Genomic DNA, 18,694 nt, shown 5'->3' on the forward strand with positions numbered 1-18,694 from the left:
CACAACAATTGTGATTTGTCCTTTCAGTCATCACAGTCGAACCCAATCTTGTCCACTCTTTCCAGTAGCAATAATTTGAAATAAGGACTGGGGTCGATGTATTCCTAAGGAAGCCAAGGCCTGCTATAGTGCCCATGAAATCAGCTAACACAACACAGGTGGGGAATCCATACATCAACCTATGTGCCACAAACAAGTTGATGGCGCATTGAGCCACTGAGAATTAGTGAAAACCCGCCACTCTTTTTTTTTAAGCTCTGCTTTAATGTTCCTGAGATGAACAGTAAGTAAGTCAGTGAAATGACCCAATAATATCTGGCATGTATGAACAAAACTAAGGGAACTCCAGTATTGGCATTTGGAAAAAAAACATCTTGGAAAGAATTGATATCCTTGATCTACTGGTGTGAGTACAATTTTGCCTCACCGAGAGTTTCTTCGTTCTCAGGGTGTATGTTGGGTTCTCCGTAAAGTTTAATTATATCTGCTAATGCTAAATAGTCACAAGAAAAAAATGCATAAGATTGTACCATCAAAACTGCATTCACTTGTGAATAAGTAATTATTATTTTGCGCCAAGTCTTACGCTGTGCTTTGCCTGAGCTGCAAACTTTCTTTCATTTTTAAGTTTGGTCCATTTATGCTAGTGTATTATTGCTTCAGTAGATGACCACACCATTAACAGTACCCATTTGAAACACATCTGCACCTCCACACCATGAACTCATGTAAGCAAATGCAGTTTGGCAACGCAATTAACGATGCGACTAAACATGTAACAAACCTCTGACCATATACTCCCAGAAAGTGAGGAGTTTGTTCTTGTGCATGGTTTTAATTTTGCTTTGCCTTCACCCCAAATCAAGCGGGAAGAGGTATGTGCTGAGTTTGAACTCCTTTACTCCCAGCTATCCCACCACAAACCAGCATTTGTTGAAGATGAATCCTTGAAAGCACACATAGCTGATCTAGCACGTGCATATTGCAGGATTCCGAATGACCTGTCTGATCTTCACATGTCTTGTAGCATTGCGAAGCCTTAAGACCAACCTGAACATACACATCAGTAAACTTGACAAACCAACCCGGATGTACACATCACTAAACCTGACAAAGGGACGGGAATAGTCATCCTTAACAAGCATGGCTATATCAACAAAATGCACGCTATTCCCTTGGACTTGCTGCTCAACTTGACTGGACAGCCTTGCTCAAAAGTAAACTTACACAAGTCTAGTAAGCATTTTTTTAAAGAGTGATGAGCTGCCATGTGATAAATGTGACAGGGTTCATCGTCATGGTTCCCTGCGTCCGTTTATGTATGGGCTGCCCAAAACATACGTTGTGATGTCCCTTTACATCCTATCATATCTTTGACTGATCCTGCACAGCATGAATTGGCCAAATGGTTGGGCAAATTATCACAATCAGTTTTGAACAAGTTTTCCAGATATAAAGTGAGAGATTTCCTCATATTTGCACTTAACTTATAGGACTTGCATATCAATAGCAATGTTGTGTCCATGTGCTCATTTGATGTGACTAGTCTATTGACCAATATTCCACTTAAGGAAGCCATAGATACATGTGCTGAATTGCCATGGTGATCTTGACACATTACCGTTGTACGAATCAGTGTTCACTGAGCTTGAGAACTCAGCAACTCACACGGTTGAATTCAGATTTAACAACATCATATATAGATCATAGATTCCCCACAGTGCAGGAGGAGGCCATTCGGCCCATCGAGTCTGCACCGACCACAATCGCACCCAGGCTCTAGTCCCATAACCCCGCTTATTTATCTTGCTAATTCCCCTAACACTAGGGTCAATTTAGCAACCTAACCCACACATCTTTGGACTGTGGGCGGAAACTGGAGGACCCGGAGGAAACCCACACAGACACGGGGAGAACGTGCAAACTTTGCACAGACAGTGGCCCAAGGCTGGAATTGAACCCGGGCCTTGGTGCTGTGAGGCAGCAGTGGTAACCACTGTGCCACCATGCCGCCCCAAATATATGCCTAAATAGATAGTGCTCTCATGGGATCTCTTCTAGGCCCAGCTCTCTCAAGCACCTTTGTTGGGTACCATGAGAAACATGTATTCAATGGAATGACACCTAGTCTCCTACTCTTTGCACATTTCAGATATGTGGATGATACATTTGCTATATTTAAATCAGTAGTTGCATGTAATCATTTTCTTGTAAGTCTTAAATAGGCTCCATCCTGCGCTTGAATTCACCTTTGAAATGGAGTAGAAAAATAAACTCTTTTTCCTAATGTACTCATTGTGAAGTCTGTTAGGGAGCTGTCTACCACAAGCCTATCTTCACTGGTCAATACACGAGTTGGAATTTTTATAGTTCACTAACGTCGGGGGGAGCTATACGATAAATGGCAGAACCATAAAGGGTGTAGATACGCAGAGGGACCTGGGTGTGCAAGTCCACAGATCCTTGAAGGTGACGTCACAGGTGGAGAAGGTAGTGAATAAGGCATATGACATACTTGCCTTTATAGGACGGGGCATAGAGTATAAAAGTTGGGGTCTGATGTTGCAGTTGTATGGAACGTTGGTTCGGCCGCATTTGGAATACTGCGCCCAGTTCTGGTCGCCACACTACCGGAAGGACGTGGAGGCTTTAGAGAGAGAGTGCAGAGGAGGTTTACCAGGATGTTGCCTGGTATGGAAGGGCTTAGTTATGAGGAGAGATTGGGTAAATTGGGGTTGTTCTCACTGGAAAGACGGAGGATGAGGGGTGACCTAATAGAGGTGTATAAAATTATGAAAGGCATAGATAGGGTGAACGGTGGGAAGCTTTTTCCCAGATCGGTGGTGACGTTCACGAGGGGTCATAGGTTCAAGGTGAGGGGGGGAGGTTTAACACGGATATCAGAAGGACGTATTTTACACACGGTGGTGGGGGCCTGGAATGCGCTGCCGGGCAAGGTGGTGGAGGCAGACACACTGGGAACGTTTAAGACTTATCTAGATAGCCACATGAACGGAGTGGGAATGGAGGGATACAAAAGAATGGTCTAGTTTGGACCAGGGAGCAGCGCGGGCTTGGAGGGCCGAAGGGCCTGTTCCTGTGCTGTATTGTTCTTTGTTCCACATGGTATAAAATTGGCCTCATCAGCAACCTTGTTAAGCTGCCTGGTTTAAATTTTTAAACAGTGCTTGGCAGTTAACTGTCAGTCACCATTAACTGGTTCATTCTCCATATAAATGCTAATCAGAGGCCAGTTGCCAACCAATCAGCACTCTCTTCCTCTACGGTATAAAGTTATTGTTTCCTCTGACAATAGTATTCTCGCAATAGTCCTGATGAGTGCAAGACTAAAAGCTTCGACAAAATGTCTTTTTTCGGCAATACGAATTTTATCTTATTTGTTCTCTGACATCAAATGTGTGAGAAGACAATGGATCTTAAAAAATGTTATAATCAGTGGTTATATTAGATTCCATCTCTAGTTTATCGTTCAAATGTTGCGACTTGTTATCTATTTTTAAGGCTAACTGCCTCCTCTCGCCATTGTCTAAGGCTAAACCAGAGTATTTATAGCCTCTGTCTTATTCTACTCTGAACTATGTTCCAAATCCTTATTCTCTCCATCGCAAAGATAGCGATAATTTCACTTCTATTGTATTGCCCACTTTTGGCCCTATCTCTGTTAGTTAGGCCCTTATTCAACCTTTGTAACCTCCAGACTTAAATATAAAAAAAATGTTTCTTTAACTAATTGAATTAGTGGCACAGTGGTTAGCTCTGCTGCCTCACAGCGCCAGGGACCCAGGTTCAATTCTAGCCTTGGGTGACTGTGTGGAGATTGCACACTCTCCTCGTCTCTGCCTGGGTTTCCTCCGGGTGCTCTGGTTTCCTCCCACAGTCCAAAGATGTGCAGGTTAGGTGGACTGGCCATGATGAGTTGCCCCTTAGTGTCAGGGATTCGGTGAATAAATATGTGGGATTACGGGGAGGGGACCTTGGTGAGATTGTTGTCGGTGCAGGCACGATGGGCCAAATGGACTCCTTCTGCACTGTAGATTCTATGATTAGAATTGGATAAACACCCAAGGGGAACAGAATTGCAGGGCAACAGGGAAAGGATGGGGGATTGGAATGGGCTGAACAGCCTCATTGTGTGCTGTAACTATTCTATGATTCTATTCTACAATACCAGTGATCTGCTGCTGGTCTCCACTCCTCCACGTTATACAAATTTCAATTTGTCTCAAATTGCTGCCTATGTTCTGCAGCACCACCCAACCCTGTCCTTGCTAAACAATGCAGGCTTATGGTCCCACGGTGGTTCACATTAAGAAGCTTGTTTAAATCATCCTTGGCTGCTAGTCCATTAGTTGAAAATTGCACTCATTTTCAAAAAGCAAAATTGCAACGGTGAGATATTGTGGTTGACAGGCACTTATTTTCCTTTCCAAAACATTTTGAAAGATCTTTTGAATTTAATTTGCACTTAATTTTTGGAAATAAATGATGGTGTTATTGACAGTTTGACCCAGTTTACAGTAGAGTAGAGCTGATGTAGCATTGGGAATAAATGTCATTTCAGCTGCACAAGAACTGTCACTTCCCTCACTATGACTGCATTCCATCAACTCCGTGACATAGCTTTGTAACAACAGCGTCAGGCCATAGGGCTCCATCTCTGCTGAAATGGTCTGCATTGCAATAGTTTTGTAACAGATACTGCTGTTTTCAAATACCTTTATGCTGTAAAAAGGACTAACTCCTGTCTTCATTCAAATTTCATCAGGGCCAAATGTATTGCATGGAGATTTGTCTGGGGAAATCACTTATAATAAAAGCTGGCCCTGTTTGGACAAAATATAAGTATCGATCTACGGAAGTTATTGTTGTATATGTATTGTTTGCTGCATTGTAATAGCGTTTCAAAATGTACCTACTTGGCAGGTGGTGGAAGAAGTCGCTTGGAACAGTAAACTTGAGCAAATAAGTTACCTTCTGTACTTTGGAGTTAATGAAGTGTATTGCGGTACAGCCATTTCTGTCCTCAGTCTCTTTTTGCACCCAGCTCCACACTGGCTGCTGATTAATGGTGGATTCCTCACTAACCTGCCACTACTGATTGTTATTTGCTTTCATACAGCTTTCTGTCAGCTGTACACTGATGTACATGCATCACTTTCAAACCGCTACACGTCAGTAATTTCCACCTAAAACCGTTCTGTTTCATGGTGATACATTGTCTCGCGTAAATGCAAACGTTGCAGGGTTGTTTTCTTTCCTCTGACTTTTTTGTGGATATCAAGGAAATTACACGCCAACAAGGCAGTGCTGAGCTTTGCAATATTGCTTTAATATCTTTCAAACATTTTCATGAAACCTTAATGTCATTTTGCTCCAGCAAAAAAGTTACAATGTATTTTGAGAATAGGTTATAGCAGTAAAGGACACAAGAAGTTGTTTGTTATTACACCTTATATTACATTTTGTTTTGACAGCTATGGGACACCAATAAAGTGCATAGTTCCTCTGCTGTTTCTTTGGTACGAGATATGGATGCAGTCTTCCAAGAAGATGACGTCATTGTTTTGGTATCTGATAATAAAAAATGTTTACAGGTAAACAACCTTTTATTTTCTAATAGACCACGTTTTTGGTCTCTCAATAGCTCCTAGCATTTTTGATTTAACCAGTTCTTCTCAGAATGAAACATTAATTCAGATTTCGAGGTCAGTGGCAAAGCAATGATGCTGACAACCGTCCTCAGAATAAAAACTGCCCATGTGATTTAATGATCACTGTGGTGCAATTTCCCCTTTCCCGCTGTCAGTTTTGGAACCAAGTCAAAGGAATCAATCTCCAGACATCCAGCAACAGCAATAAGCACAGTAAGCAGCCAATCTCGTTGAAGTATTCTCACGGACAGCAAACCCGGAACCATAAATTTGCCAGAGGGTGATAGAAATGATTGGAACTTACAGATGAAAGTGTACACAAGTATTTTGCAGTCCGTGAGGAAGCAAGGACAGTCACCACTGACCTCAAAGAGCCTGCCATGCGATCTCTGTGGCTGGGAATTACCCGTTTCCCAAAACAGTTTAACTCTGTGCCAAACCAAGGAGATGCGTTGGTGTGCAGCAGCGCACAGGTAGAAAGCCAACAAGTTGAAGTATTTATGCACAACAAATCAGGAAGTTAAAAGCATTTGATGTTCTTTGCTTTAAAATTTTCAAATACTGAAATGAATGAACGACTGCATTAGAATAGATTAATTAATAGCGAATTAAAAAATAAACAAACTTTTTAAAAATGCATGTTTTTAAAAAGATTGTCATTCCATTGATAAATTAGTTTCTTAAGGCAGGAAGGCTGTTTGGAAGACATTATGAATATGGTTTAAAAATCCAGTTGAACCTCATTCAACAAAGTGTAACTTTTTCAAAGGATTTTACAGTGAGACAGTGTAGAAGTAGAAGCCCTGAATCACGATTGTCAGGGAGATTTCACTTTGAGAACCTCCACACTGTGCCCTATGGAGGGTGTAGACTCACTGACAGCAACATTTAGATTTCTAAGTTATTCCGTGCAGGATTGAGCTCCCAAAGTTGTTGTAAGTTTCAGTGGACCAATAAGCGAGAACACTGACAGATTCACAGTCATTAGCACAGCAAATCCTGACAACTAACCAGAGGTGCTGGCTTCACAAATATCCCTATTCTAAATGAGAGGGGAGCTCAAAAGGCTAAAGTATTTGCACCCAGAAGTACCAAGTAGATGATCCATTATGGCCTCGTCCTGAGGTCCACAGGATCACAGATGTCAGTCTTCAGACAATTCAGTTCACTCCATGTGATATCAGGAAACAACTGGAGACTGAAAAGGCTTTGGGCTCTGGCAACATTCTTGCAATAGTACTGAAGATGTGCTCCAGAACTAGCTACAACCTTCACCAGGCTGTTCCAGTACAGTTATAACACTGGCATCTATCTACCCAACAATGTGGAAAATTGCCTAGATATTTCCTGTCCACAAATCCAGGCCTGGCCATTACCCACCCCATCAGCCTCCCCTCAATCAAGAACATAATGTTGGAAGGTGTTATCAACAGTGCATCAAAGTGGCACTGCAATAAACTGCTCACTGATGCTCAGTTTGGGTTCCGTCAGAGTTGCTCAGCTCCTGACCTCATTACAATCAAACATGGACAAAAGAGTTGAATTTATGATGGAAGTGAGGGTGATTATCCTTGACATCAAGGCAGCATTTAATTCAGACTGAAATGATCTTGGTATCAAAGAACAGAAGGGGTGGTCAAGAGATTTCTCTTCCATGGTCAGCATGATCACCATTATTGAGACTAGCTTTATATTTCAAATTTATTAATTTAATTCAAATTCCTGCCACTACAGTGGTGGGATTTGAACTTATGTCCGCAGAGCCAGGGCTCTGGATTAATAATCTAGTGACATTACCACCCCACCAAAGCAAAGAGCATTTGCAAAACCAAGGCACAGGGAGACAAGCCAAGGAAGATGCAGCGATTGGAGACAAAGTCGAGAGAGGCTGAAATATAGGTTGTAGAAAGCTAGATTGGAATCCTCACCCTAAAGAGAAGAAAATCCAAGTCCCTTTCCAATGGTGTAGACTTGCCCCAGCTGGTACATTGAGAGTCCACTCCACAGCTTCATCGACTCCTTTGTTTATTTATTAATTAGTGTCACCAGTAGGTTTACATTAACACTGCAATGAAATTACTGTGCAAATCTCCTAGTCGCCACACTCCGGCGCCTGTTCGGGTACACTGAGGGAGAATTTACCATGGCCAATACACCTAACCAGCAGGTCTTTCAGACTGTGGGAGGAAACCGGAGCACCCGGAGGAAACCCACACAGACACAGGGAGAACGTGCAAACTCCACACAGACAGTGACCGGAGCCAGGAATCGAACCCAGGTCCCTGACGCTGTGAGGCAGCAATGCTAACCACTGTGCCACTGTGCCGTCCTCCCTGGAGATATCTCAAGTATATTTAAACTAAAATTTGGGCTAGTGGATGTGGAATTTTACATTAAATGGCCTTTGCGTTGCGGAATTGGACAACTTGTGTGTATATAAGAACTAGGAGCAGGAGTAGGCAATTTAGCCCCTCGAGCCTGTTTCACCATTTAATACGATCATGGCTGATCTAATCTCAGCCCAACTCTGCTTACCTGCCCATTCACCAAAGTTCTTCATACCCATTACTAATTAAAAATCTGTCCATCTCTTCCTTAAATTCACTCAATGTCCCGGCATCCAGTTAATATGCTAATATGAACTAATTTTGGATTTCTTTAAACCAAATATGTATGATCACTAAACCTGAGCTAAGATGTGATGCACCGTGTAATATTTTTCCACACTAATGATCAGTGAGTTCATCGTCCATCGTTTTCTCGTTTCCCAGCCGTGTTATCTCACCACCACCATCTGCTGTTTCCATTTCTCAAATAAAATTACTGTTCTGCGTCATCATCTTTTACTTCAGTAGTTTTAATCGGTTGGACTTTAACAGGACTATTAAGCACCTGTCTATGGAATCTGTTCCATATTGCTCCCGTCTGTTTAGAAGCAGGCATTTTTACATCCCTGCCAGTGCCTGCATCATTTTGGATACTTTGTCATCTTCGTTTTGCCTTTTAGAGACAAAATAATTAACTTTTCTTTTGTATCCGCAACAGCTAATAAATGGAAAAACTGGTGATGTGATGTGTCAGAGTGAGGTCCAGGATTCGCGTATTCGTTGTTGCTGCCTTAATCGGCAAATTAATTTGGCTGCGTTTGGATGTGGAGATGGAATCTTAAAGGTAGAATCATTGGACTTGATGTGAATGCTTTTTCAATGCCAGTTAGGAATTATGGCTTCTCTGTGACATTAATGCTCATGTCAATTTTCTTGCTTACAAAAAAAAAATTGGCTGACCTTCATAGTCCTATGCAATGAGGTTATGAGGTTTGAGTGAGCGTACGACTCGGGTGACATTCAACATCATTATGGGAAAAAGGATGGGTGAGCATCTTTGCAAAAGGTTTTAATTTGGAAACATTTCCTAACCCGTGTTCTAGATTTCTATTTCCTGGAATTAGTTGTCGATTCATTATACAAAATTGTTATGAGCATGTATAAAACTGTAGCATGGGAAAGAAACTACCAATTTCACTTTACAGCAGTGTAGCTTTTCCTCTTGCTACGGTTGCTGCTGCACATTCTGCTATTTTACATTTACTTTGCTTGTTTTTAAACTACCTCTCACCTCCTCCTGTGTCTGCTCCTTCCACGTGCTATTTCCAAGTCAATAGGGGAGGCTGACAATCTGCTCCTGCAGTTTTGCCAGCTGCTGGGATGTGCACAAAACCATCCCTGGTTGACTTTGTCCTTCTCTAATGGGCAAGGTACTGACCTGCCATCCCTCTCCCTCCATGGTTTACTCTGAATCAAAGGAGCAGGTGTGTAAGCACATATCCAAACTCAGTATGGCCCAGTGTGTTGGTCTTATTCAGTGCCAAACTGTCCATTATCTTATATAATTACATGAAGAATTCAGTGCTTTACTTGGTGACCTGATGTTTTGTTGGCTCTTGTCTTTGTGCCAGACTGGGTTTTGCTTGGTATAAAATTGACTTGAATCCTTCAGGCTATTGCACTCTTATTATTTCTCCCTGAAACATCTTTATAAATCATAGTCAGTATTATGGCTGTAAAATTTCACCCTGAATTTCCACAGAAGTTGTGATCTAAGTCATGTATTCACTTCCATGAAAATAAAACTAGTAGGAGGTGAGGAGAGAGCTTAACAAGAACATCAATGCTTTATTATATGACTAGCAGCCATTACTTGTAAATTAAGCAGTGTACTTTTGATAAAACTAACAGGCACAAAGTTTAAACAGGCACAGGAACATTATTTAATGTCAATCACACATCCAGCTACCTAAAAGTATTTTATATCACCATTAACAATGAATGGTTTCCAATTTTGAAACATTTTTACTAACTTAGTAATCAATAATTATGCAAATTTACAAATACACATCTATAATTTATAAGTTGACATCTTCTTGTCAAATAGGGATATGTTTAGTAAGCCTTAATATACAATTTTTTAAAATATATAATTAATTTTAGACTTTCACTGTTTCATCTTGTGAATTGGTTTCTTTAGCTTTTATTTCTAAATTTGTGTGTTCAGCAATGTTTGCCTTAATCCACTCCTTCATGACAAACCTCATTCTGATCAAATTATACCTTGAAGCCTGAGCAGAATATGTCATTGTGTAGAGGTGCTTTGTGCTGTCGTTCATGTGCTCTATTTTAGTCTGCCGGTCCTGCTTGGTAATCATACATAGAATCATAGAATCCTTACGGTGCAGAAGAAGGCCATTCAGCCCATTGAGCCTGCACCAACAACAATCCCACCCAGGCTCTATCTGCCATAGATTTGCTTGTTACCCTGACACTAAAGGACAACTTAGCATGGCCAATCAACCTAACCCGCACGCCTTTGGAGTGTGGGAGGAAACCAGAACACCCCGGTGAAACCCACACAGACATGGGGGAACATGCAAACTCCACACAGACAGTTACCCGAGGCAGGAATTGAACCAGGGTCCCTGGCGCTGTGAGGCAGCAGTGCTAACTACTGTGCCACCGTGTCGCCTTTTACATCTTTTATACAATGAGCAATATAGCTTTGATGACAATTATTTCTACTAATGTTAGGGCCCTGGACCAGAATCCCAAATTACATTAGGAAGCCAGACTAGAACCCAACAACTTTTCTGTTTTCACACAAATGTGAGGATAGGATACTTCACCTCAGGAGTAATTCCACTAACAAATCAGGGATCCATTATCGTAAAAACAAACTTTATTTAATAACACAGTTTGAGTATAGCTCTAACAAAATGAAGCAGTTTAACTTTTAACAGTTGAACGATAATTAAAAAATGAAAGGAAACAACTTTAATTTCTAACAGTTTCAGTTCCAAATAAGCAACATTCTCTTACAGACTCACAATTCCACTTTATGTACAGTTATTAACCATAAAAATACTTGCTTGAAGGGGTGTAATCAGTTTTGAAGCTTTCAGAGAGATATTTTGAGTTTCAAAGCAGCTTGCAGACCTCTGTCTGAAACGAACCCTAACTAGAACTGCAAACTGTTTTCTCAGCTACTTACCTTGCTCCTCCCACTAGCCATATTATCACATGATCCTGTCTACCAACCTAATCAAAAACCCCAGGGGAAATCTTAATCTATAAGCAATAATCCATTAGCTCTCTACTAAGTAAACACTACATAGCTAAAATGAGTAATTATCCTGCCCACCCAACATCTGAGCTGCATTCCCACCAGGCATACTGACTGCCCGTAGCAAAAAACTGAATTTCAAAGCATCCCCTTGAAAATAAAAAAAGTATATATCTATAGCAACTACTATCATCACACTAACTATATTTGTGGATGAATTGAAAGGCCACTTTCTGCTTTAATTTTAATGTCAGTTATGGGGAAGCCACAAGAACCTGTCATTAAGAATTGAGTGACAAAGCTTTTGAGCAAAAATGAACTAATCGGAGAGTGTCAGTGTGGCTATGTCAAAGATAAGACAACTGAGCAAGATAATTTTTTGAGGTTACTGATAAGTTAGACAAAGGAAAGTTTATGGGTGGTAATTATATGGACTTCAGATAGCATTTGATAAGGTTCCACGCAAGATTATTGGCAGTATACAAAATTAGAGGTAGCCTTTTGACTATTGGTTAGCAGGTAGGAGACAGAGAGTAGGAATAAAGAGTATCGGGTGGCACAGTGGTTAGCACTGCTGCCTCACAGCGCCAGGGATCCGAGTTCAATTCCAGCCTCTGTGCGGAGTTTGCACATTCTCCCCATATCTGCATGGGTTTCCTCCGGGTGCTCCAGTTTGCTCCCACTGTTCAAAGATATCCAGGTTATGTGGATTGGCCATGCTAAATTGCCGCTTAGTGTCAGGGGGTTACGGGGATAGGGCCTGGGTGGGATTGTTGTCAGTGCAGGCTTGGTGGGTCGGATGGCGGCCTCCTGCACTGTAGGGATTCTATGGTTCTAAGTGGTGATCTGTTCTGGATCTGCAACTTTATTTATTTATTAATGATTGGGCTGAAGGAATAAGGAGCAGAATGTCTAAGATATTAGATGACACTGACAATCTAGTCAAATAGTCCAGTTGGGAGCAGCTCATTGCAAAGGGACATACAGATTAAGTGAGTTTGTAAGACTATGGCAGATGGAACTATGGGTAAATGTAAGGTCATCCCCTTTGGCCCCAAAAAGGATAAATTGGAGTATTTTCTAAATGGTGAGCAATTAGAAACTGTAGAAGAGCAAAGAGTTTGGAAGTTCAACTGCACAACTTGCATTTATAAAGCTCCTTAAATGTTGTATAATGTCCCAAAGCACTTCACAGTAGTGTTATCAAACTAAATTTGTCACTGAATCACACAAGGAGAGAGCAAGGCAGATAAGGTTATGAGGACAGTTTGCATAAACCTAGCTTATGTTCCCTTGAGTATTGAAGATGAATCCATGATCTGATCAAGGGATTTAAAAGGATCCAACAACATGGATGAGGAGAAACTTATCTGCCTTAGAAGATCATGGATGCCTAAGGTCAATAGATTTATGTTTGTTAAGAGTATCCAGTGGTGTGGAATTAAGACAGGCAAATTTAGTCAAGGTACAGATCAGTCATGAATGGCAGAGTAGGCCTCAAGGATTGCATGGCCTACTCCTGTTTCTATCTTATAAGAAATAACAAGTGGAAGAGTCACACGGCAGGTTTGCCATGTTGTCAGTTCAGTAGGTGCTCAAAATTGGCGTACTAACAAAACAAATCTGAAGCTCTTTGAAAAGCATTTCTTTAAATAAATGAAATATTTATTTCACCGCAGTGGAAATCTTGAGATTTGATGTCAGTATAAATTTTACCAGTGCAACCTTTGCTCTGTAGTTTGTTTCATTTGATTTTAACTTCATTAATTTGAAAAATATATATTTACATATGAGAGAGAATTTGACTGCTCTGATGGAGAAGATTATTTGAAGTAATATGAATAGACCTTAAAACAGCTTTCACAGTTCAAACAGTTTTCAGCTGAAAAGCCTTTCAGAAGATGATCTTTCTGGATGTCATGATGAAAAGCAAGGAAATGGCATTAGATGTATATTCTGCACACGTTGCCCAGCTAACTTTGTAATGTTAACTTTAATCTACAACACAAGGAATTTGTATGGTACTATCAGCCGATTGCAATAATATGAGATGGCCAACTGCTATCTCTTCAAAATACTGACATTGAGTGAGTGATAGACTGCAGTTCAAAAATGACAACACTCAAAAAAGATCCTCTTTCAGTATAAAACGTATCCTGAAATAGGCCTTTTTGGTTTGATTTCATGGAATGGGAGGAAAGAAGGCCTAAAACAAGTCTTCCTTCCAGTGATGATTACTCATAAGCATGATCACTTTTGCTTTGTGATCCAGCACAGTTCTCAGGGCAACATTTCACTGTGGAAGAGATTTATAACAATTGTTTATCTCCGGTTGTGGAATTAAGAATCTCCCTTCCTCATGACACATGCAGTGTCAATACTGCGTTATTTAAACTCCATTAGCCAGTTCCTCAAACAATCAGTAAAAGTGGTGTCCCCATCAGTTCTGAAGAAGTGCCACACTTAACTCACCCTGTTAACTTTGTTTCTGTTTCCACAGATGCTGCAAAATATGCTGGGTTTTTCCAGCACTTGCTTTTTATAAAATAGTGCAATATCTTCACTTTATAAGTCTTCAGGATACAAGTCTTATTTCCATTTGTTTATAGCTTGCATTTTGAACATTCTCCTTCATCAAGCATGCAGTTCCCCCATTGTGGAAAGCTTTACTACCTATATCTAATCAGCAGCATTTGCATATCTGTCTGCAATATGTTCATAGCTTTAAAGTCTATTTGAAGCTGTAACTCCATGTTTGTAAATGAAGTGGAATGGCAGTTCAGTACAGTGCGTTAAGATGCAGAGCTCACTGAAAATGCAGCTTTAAATAGTGCAATGCTTTCAGTATTGCATAATTTTGTCGTCTTCACCGATGTTTCAAATAAATGAGATTGTTTCCTGTATAGTGCTAAACTGTTGGGGTTCTTCAGCAAATAAAAACATTTCAGATTCTGCAGGAATTGGCATTTCACTTAACCAAAAGAAGGACAAATAATTTGATTCAGTTATTAAATTCTTACATTGAAGGGGAAATGGTGAGTTTGTGCGCTGGTTGGAAACGCAATTTTCCACAAAGTGTTCAGAAGCATCTCGGTAATGGAGAAAGCAAGCAGAAAGGCAGCAGAAACAGAGAGCGAGAGAGAAACTACTTGCAAAATGAGCACGTTTTTGCTTTTCAGAATTAATTTCTACCATAGACCTTGTCTGATTGGGTGGCACTGATGTTGAGTAAAGGTCCGAATGCAAAAATATCCAGTAGCTAAGTTGTGCGTGTGTATGTTTGCATGCATGCACGTTGATGCTTAATTTTGAGTTTTTGTTAATGGCTTCAATGTTTTTTATATGTTAATGTTGTAGGTAGGCATGAAGTCGGCCAAGTTCATCCTGCAGAACATTGGGTGGAAGAGACAGCAATTCCAGCACATCCTGTTGATAGCAGTAGGGCTAGAAAATGGCACAGTGAAGGTGCAGGATTGATTTAAGCACATATAATACTTGCTAACAGCTACCCCATTGGTGCAATTTCTGAGTGTTGCTGAGAAGGACACCTCAGGGGTAAACAAATATTTTTCAAATTCTTGCATTTAAACAAAGCTGCTCTGTAGAATTTATGCTCTTAACTAAGAACAAGGAAGGATGAATTCAAATTGCTCAAATTTGACACATTATTCCCGCCTAAATATTGTTGAAATGCTAATGTAGGGTTTTGGGAGCTATCAGGATCTGAAGTGGAAACATGCACCACTGAATACGTTGTGTAAAAATTGGGTAAGAAACTTGTTTTGTAGCCCAGTTTGTTTCTCTGGTGGAGTGCTGGGAATTATTTCCAAATGAATGCAATGTTCTTCAATTTGAAAGAAGTTCTTGTTGAGGTCTCACTTTTCTGAAGTCTCTGTTTTTGGGAAAAGTTTTTTTTTGTTCTGTTTTAACATATTTTGTTTTTAATGTAGTGCACACTAAGATTCGACATGAGTACGTGAAAGCATGTATCGTTGTTTCTTAGCTTCAGTTGCCAAAACCGGTGATCATCCATAAAACATTTCTTCCGAGAAATGAGTGGTAAATGGAATAATGATTGCTGATGTGAGCGAAAGTTGCATTTAGGTGTTGCTGACGGTGATTAGAGGGGTGGAGAATAAGTCTTTCATTAACACTGCAAATTTTGACCTTTTGGAAATGGAAAACCTGCTCAGCATAATTATCTGTACATTGACCGGATTTGATGCTTAATTACTTTGGCAAAGATAAATCATTTTGCTTTGCCACTCATTTATGTACAATGGAAGTTTTGGATAACACAACACAATATAAACATGACACAAACCAACAGCCATAAAGTAAGTAATATATTACTTAGTGCAGTTTGATCCAATTTCCTTTCAACCAAAATACAGTCCTGGAGCATCTTAATTTCTAAAAATGTATTTGTCGCTTTGGGGATATACCCTTTCGTTAGCTGTGCGGGACTTTTTTTTTCTCTACCAAACTACCTGAAAATAATTACTATGACTTTGCAAATTGTGAACTCAAACCCTATTTTCCATTGTATAAAGATGAATTTCTAGGCAGAGTGTTCACTCTCCTCTTCAGAGGTTATTATAAATTTTCAGATAACTATCACACTAATGTGAAGACAGCCTGTCAAACTTTATTTGTCTTTGAACTTTGACTATATGCAACTGCAAGAAACGTTTTCCCAAGAGACTTCATTTCAATGGTCTAATTTTGTATTAGCGGTTCTGACAGCTACAGTCAATTTGTGACTTTGATGTGTGCACATCTTTAGCAACAGCAGGTTCTAATTGCATAAAGAGTTAAGTAAGTATAAAAGAGGATTGAATGTATCCCACAGAAGATGAAAGGAGCAGGCACTGAGTTGCAAACAATACAGGAAAGCAGAAGTCATGCTTTGGCTGTACAAAGCACTGGTTAGACCACACCTGCATTACGGTGAGCAGTTCTAGGCTCCACACCTTAGGAAGGATGTATTAGCCTTGTCAGATAGATTTACCAGAATCACTCCTGAACTTCAAATGTTATATTGCAGGGAGAGATTGCACAAACTAGAGTTCTATTCCCTGTCATTTAGAAGGCTAAGAGATAACTTGATCAATGTTTTCAGAATATTAAGGGGATAGATGCGGAGGAACTATTTCCATTGGTTGGGGAGTACAGGTCTAGGAGGCAATATCTAAATATTAGGGCTAGAGCTTTCAGGGATGCAATTTTACATATAAAAGGTGGTGGAAGTTTAGAACTTTTATCCACAAGAGCAGTTGATGCCAGATCAGTTGCTGATTTTAAATAGTGTTTTGTTAACCAAGGTATTAAGGGATGTCCGGAAAAAGCAGGTATATGGAGTTAGGTTGCAGATTAGCCATGATCTCATTGAATTGGTGGAACAATAAATGGTGAATTACCTACTCCAATTCCGTGTTCCTTTGGGTGTGCGGGTTAGGAGGAGGAGAGATCAAAAGTTTAGTTGAATAAATATATTTTGAGATGGGTTGTAAAGATGAATGAGGGGATTTTCTGCTGGCATTCACCACGGGCCAAAATGGTGACAGCGGTGGAAAATCTCACGAGACCTCGGGAATGAGAATCTCAGTGGCAAGACCTCATTCGCTGATTTTTTTTCCCCCACCCCTCGCTGGTGATATATCAAGGATCCCGCCCTCATTTAAATCCATTTTAATAAATTTACATGTGCTTAAAGGGCTTCCCAGCCATATGATGTCCGTCCCGTCCCCCCCCCCCCCCCCCCCATAAAGAATTAAGTCGGCGAGGTTTTCAACAAATATTTACAAATATGAAGCAGTCGAGGGGAATTCACCATGGGGGGCAAAGTTAAGTACAGCCCCTGGGGGAAAGAGGGATCTGTCCCCTCGCACTGCCCACCACCAACCTGGCAGTGTTGGGGACCAGTATTGTTTAAATGTAGATTGGCGCCCAATCTCTGTGGAACCTGCTTTGCCAGTTCTATCGGGTCCTGCCCCACCAATGTGATGGCAAAAACCATGCCCGAGACTTTCAGTGCACAGAGTGCCAGAGAATCTGGAGAGAAAACCCGGCTGTGGCTGGAGAGTTGCATGTCGGTTTTTTCGCCTTGGCCAGTACTATGTGCACAAAGTGCAAAGTTCCACCTGGAAAGAGAGAGATTTAGTGAAAGAGAGGGTAGAACCTGCAAGGCGGCTGAATGTTCTGCCAATGAATGCTGTAAGGCTGGAAATGGTTGCGGGGAAAGGTAGGGTGAAGTTGTCGATGGATTTGTAGACTAAGACAAAAGATTTGAAATGCTTTCATTTTGGGGATGTTGAGTGGGTATAGATTGATGAAGATGGAGATAGCAGGTGAGAAGAGAGTGTGGAACAGATGGTGGAGTTTTTAATGATTAGTACCTTTATCCAAGGTGGAGGCTGACAATCAGGGCATTGGAAAAGTGAAGTCTAAAGGTGTCAAAGACGTGGACTAAGAAAGAAAGATTTGCGCATTATAACACCTTTCATGATCTCAGGAAAAGGGAGTGTTTTTTAAGGTAGGGCCACTGTTGAAATGCAGGAAACATGGCAGGCAATTTTTGCACAGCACATTCCAACAAACAGCAGTGCTGTAATTGTGAAATAATCTGTTTTTGGGATTATAATTGAGCGATAAATATTGGCCACTGTCTAACATTCGGGCTTCTGAGGCAATTGTAGAAATGTAACAGAGACAGGCAATTTTGCAACAAAGTATATGGTTTAAATTCAACATTGGTTGAAAAGTGTGACTCGGTTGCGTTCATCCCAGTTCAGGCCGAACTGGAATGAACCCCCAGGATGGGGATTGTGAGAATTGCAAGAGTGTGACATGTTTAGGGAGGCTTGAAAAATTGGCCTGGATTTTGCAGTGTTAGTAACAGTGAAACTGTCAACATTCACCGCCAATACTTCACTGAAACTGACTGAATCTTCAGGAGTCCACACGTATGCACAGAACAGTTCAGTGTGATTGGCTTCTTACCCTGCTTTCTTCCATCAGTGCTGTTGCACACCAGAGGATTCCCTCGGCTTGACATCAAATTAAACTGACATTGAGAAAGGAGAAGACTGCCACAGAGATGGCTAGATTTTTGTGGGCAGCTTTCTTCAAGATCAGCAGGCAGTGTCATTACTGTCACAAAATCCGGGCGTATGCAAATTTGGAGGAAATTCTGGCTTATTCATGACAGTTTTGACAGCTGGGAAGGAACAAGGAGGGATCATGTGCCACAATTATCATCAAAAGAGGATGTTTCAGGCATTTCGGGCAGTCTCAATGCTGTGGGCAGGTTAAAACCGAGACTGAAGGGAATTGAACAGAGATTTGAGTTTTTTAACAGTAGCAGGCTACATATAAACAAGCAGACATTAGACAGAAGGTGGCAG

At 40.8% G+C, this 18,694-nt stretch overlaps 1 protein-coding gene across 2 annotated transcripts in view; it reads left to right on the plus strand.

Moving 5' to 3' along the window:
* Positions 1-18,694, plus strand: part of apaf1 (apoptotic peptidase activating factor 1) — a 203,918-nt gene that overhangs the window by 109,395 nt on the left and 75,829 nt on the right. Inside the window, exons 20-22 of one of the 2 annotated variants that reach the window (XM_078235466.1) lie at positions 5,496-5,615; positions 8,718-8,843; positions 14,646-14,753. In XM_078235466.1, the coding sequence (XP_078091592.1) occupies positions 5,496-5,615; positions 8,718-8,843; positions 14,646-14,753 (354 nt within the window). The remainder of the gene's footprint in view (positions 1-5,495; positions 5,616-8,717; positions 8,844-14,645; positions 14,754-18,694) is intronic. The other variant, XM_078235467.1, reaches the window with a different exon arrangement.

This window comes from Mustelus asterias, chromosome 19 (genome assembly GCF_964213995.1).
Source record: "Mustelus asterias chromosome 19, sMusAst1.hap1.1, whole genome shotgun sequence".
NCBI lineage: Eukaryota > Metazoa > Chordata > Chondrichthyes > Carcharhiniformes > Triakidae > Mustelus > Mustelus asterias.